At 42.0% G+C, this 3,472-nt stretch overlaps 1 protein-coding gene across 1 annotated transcript; it reads left to right on the plus strand.

The window, feature by feature from the left end:
* The first annotated feature begins 488 nt into the window (after positions 1 to 488).
* Positions 489 to 2,279, plus strand: LOC112461248 (CCR4-NOT transcription complex subunit 11). The gene has a single exon (XM_025026414.1). The coding sequence runs from the start codon at positions 904 to 906 to the stop codon at positions 2,269 to 2,271; it is 1,368 nt and encodes a 455-aa protein (XP_024882182.1). The 5' UTR covers positions 489 to 903; the 3' UTR covers positions 2,272 to 2,279.
* The last annotated feature ends 1,193 nt before the right edge of the window (positions 2,280 to 3,472 follow it).

Here is a 3,472-nt window from a genome sequence, read left to right on the forward strand (position 1 = left end):
AAGTACGGTGTCCACGATGCAAGAACTGTGTCCAAGTTTCGATTTAAGCCAATCAACTTGCAGCTCTTACAGAAAAGTAGCAGTTTCATTGGCTTAAACCGAAACTTGGACACAGTTCTTGCATCGTGGACACCGGGCTTTATATCTCTATGCGTTTTGGTTGTACATACCAGAATCCTGTCGGTATGTGCACGTTTTTGTGGTTCTCTTCCATGTTATGTCCACTATTTTGTAGTAATGTCAACGATTTTGGGGTTCTCTTTTATATATATATGTTATGTTCACGATTTTTTTGGTTCTCTTCCGTTAGATTTACGATTTTTTGGTTTTATTTCCAAAGAGAATAAAAAAATCGTGTAGACATAGCACGGAAGAGAACCACAAAAACGTGCACATACCGACAGGATTCGGGTACAGCCAAAACTTTCTCTCTGTACGTACGTCTATATATATTCTTATGCCTATGGTGGTATAGCAGACGCGTCTGTTCCTTCTACTTGCACTTTCTGCGTTCAGATGCAGAAGGTGCTGGTCAAGTAAACAAACAAAAACTGCCGTAGCGAAAAAGGAAGCAGATGGAAAACTCCAAGTCTACGGTGTCCACATCAAGGTTCACGCGTTTACAGCTGGGCCAAACGGTCAGCTGTAAAACGGTTCCCGTGATCTGGTTCGGGGCTATTTTTGGAACATTGTTCTGAAATAAGGAGGGTCAACATCAAGCCTCCGCCAGCGGACTCTTCGTGGTCGCGAACACGCGTGATATTTCCACGTGTGAAAGCGAGCTCCCGCTTTATATATTTACATACATGACATTACGTATATGACGACACGAAGCAGATGCGTAGGGTCTCGTCGGCGAAGAGGCGTATCGTCGCAGGTATTTCGTTCGCCGCTTAAACGAGGATGGCACTCGATCCGAAGGACATCGTGAAGCTGCTGGACATCCTCAAAGAGGAGAACCTGGACACCAGCTTGGAGAGCCTCGGCAATCAGCTGCATCAGACCTTCCCTAAGGAGCAGCGCTTCAAGGTCGGAACGATTCTTCTGCTGCACTTGCAGCAAGTCGACCTGCTGCCCAAGCACGTGCAACGTGTCGTGGCGTTGACGTTGCTGTTCGACCTGTACCGCGGCGAGCCGTTGGCTTCCACGCCTTTCGCCTCTGTATTCGTACAGGTGCTCAAGTCGCAGGAGGACACCAACAACGGTAGCTCGAAACCAACCGGCCACACCGGTCACATACCGTTTCTGTCGAATTGTGAGAGGAACCTGCTCGTCAGTTTGATGGGATACAATCAGAAGGACGTAATGAAGAAAACGCCGCGCCAGATCGTGGACGAGTTCTCGTTCGCCGCCGTGCCGTCCATCGATCTGACCAACTTGCAGCTGCAGCTGGCGGAACACCAGTCCGAGCTGCCGTCCGTAAGTAAATGCGGAAATCCTATAATCCTGCCCGACATGGATCACTCCAAAGGGACGGAATACGACGTGGCGTCTGTGCAGAGTATCCTGGAGAACCTAACCATCGGCGATCCGCCCCTGTGCAGTCAGAGCTATCATCCTGAGTTCCTGAGACTCGTGCCGCCGATTTATCACGGCATCAACGAGATAGCCTGGTTCCACGTCACGGAGCCGACTCAGTTCACGATCGAGTACGACACCAGTATGTGCGTGTCGAACTGCGCCAGCGCCGAGGCACGTAAACTCATGGGCAAAGCCTTCAAGAACGTATTAACGCTGACGCAGCAGCAATATTTGATCAGCGAATTGGACAAGGATCCGAAGCTCGTTTATCACATCGGACTCACGCCCCCCAAGTTACCGGACCTGGTTGAGAATAATCCTTTAATCGCCATTGAGGTTTTACTGAAGCTAATGCAATCCAGCCAGATCACGGAATACTTCAGTGTGCTGGTGAACATGGAGATGTCCCTACACTCCATGGAGGTCGTCAACAGATTGACCACCACGGTGGACCTGCCGACGGAATTTGTACATTTGTATATCAGCAATTGTATATCCACTTGCGAGACCATCAAGGACCGTTACATGCAAAATCGACTGGTGCGACTTGTCTGTGTGTTTCTGCAGTCCTTGATAAGGAACAAGATCATAAACGTGCAAGAATTGTTTATCGAGATCCAAGCGTTCTGTGTTGAATTCAGCCGCATCAGGGAGGCAGCCGCATTATTTCGGCTCCTAAAGCAACTCGAGTCCGGTGATACCGGTGGGCTTAACGCTCCACCTACGAGAAGTAGGACAGATATGTGTTAAAATGCACCTGTCTGGAGCATTTATGTAAAAAGGTATAATTAATCGATTAGGTAATTGAATTGAATAAGAAACCATGATTTCTCTGAGTATCCTAAAATCGCATTCTCTATACACCTAATTAGATAAAACGGCACATTGTAAGATTATGTTATATTATTAAGTTTTTATAAGCAGAAAAGTTTTCAAATTGATCATGTATTTAAAAAACAATCTCGCGCAAAAAGACACGTTATTCAACGTGTCTTTTTGCACGAGATGGTTTAAAGAAAATCTTGGAAAAACAAAAATTTATATTATTTTAATGTTGTATGTAGGAGTGAATATAAGTTTGTTATAAATATGTAGGTATGCATACAGGGTGAATCACTAAAGGTGTTACAGGCTATATTGCTGAAACTGAACGAGATGTGCAATTCTTATTTTTCAGACTATTTGGCATCGAAGCGGACGAGGAAAATTAATTTCATCACGCAATGCCCGCTTTGATACCGAACATCGACCAAACGTCGCTGGAAAATAACAATTGTACATCTCGTTCAGTTTCAGCAATATTAGCCTGTGACTATAGTGATCCACCCTGTATATGAAGCATTGAGAATATAATATATTTACATGAAATACTTCTAAATCTAGAATTTGACATACGATGTTTTTCTATATCGGTGACATTCCATAAGACGTTCTATCGTGTAATAAAAAAATGCCTTGCAATATATGTAAATAACGAATTTATAATTGTAAATTTTTATACATTTTTATCTATTGTACTCCAGACTTCAAGTATAAAAGAAATGATTTACAATAATAAATATCGTAAGTAATACAATTTCGCTTCCTGTTCTACATGACAGACATATATATATATATATATATATATATATATATATATATATATAAGCACAATTTTTTCATGATATTGATTGGTGTATAATTGATAAGCTTTCGTTTTAATATTTATAGAACTGTGTTACAAAAGGAAAATCTATGTGTGGAACAAAAATCTATTACATGCATAATCAAATATGCATATAATAAAATGATATACAATATCTCAATCCATCATAATTACAAATGTCGACATGACAAATGTCCGCTACAGTCTGTTATAATTTCTTCGTATAATCAATAGATATTCACGATCCCAATCAACTCGAGCAATATTTTGCAATCATTTTTATGAACACAATTATACAGATTGTAA

Source organism: Temnothorax curvispinosus, unplaced genomic scaffold (genome assembly GCF_003070985.1).
Source record: "Temnothorax curvispinosus isolate PA1 unplaced genomic scaffold, ASM307098v1 QBEX01011205.1, whole genome shotgun sequence".
Classification (NCBI taxonomy): domain Eukaryota; kingdom Metazoa; phylum Arthropoda; class Insecta; order Hymenoptera; family Formicidae; genus Temnothorax; species Temnothorax curvispinosus.

Excerpts from the sequence above, each read along its gene's own strand:
- LOC112461248 (XM_025026414.1), top strand. The coding sequence starts at position 904 with ATGGCACTCGATCCGAAGGACATCGTGAAGCTGCTGGACATCCTCAAA.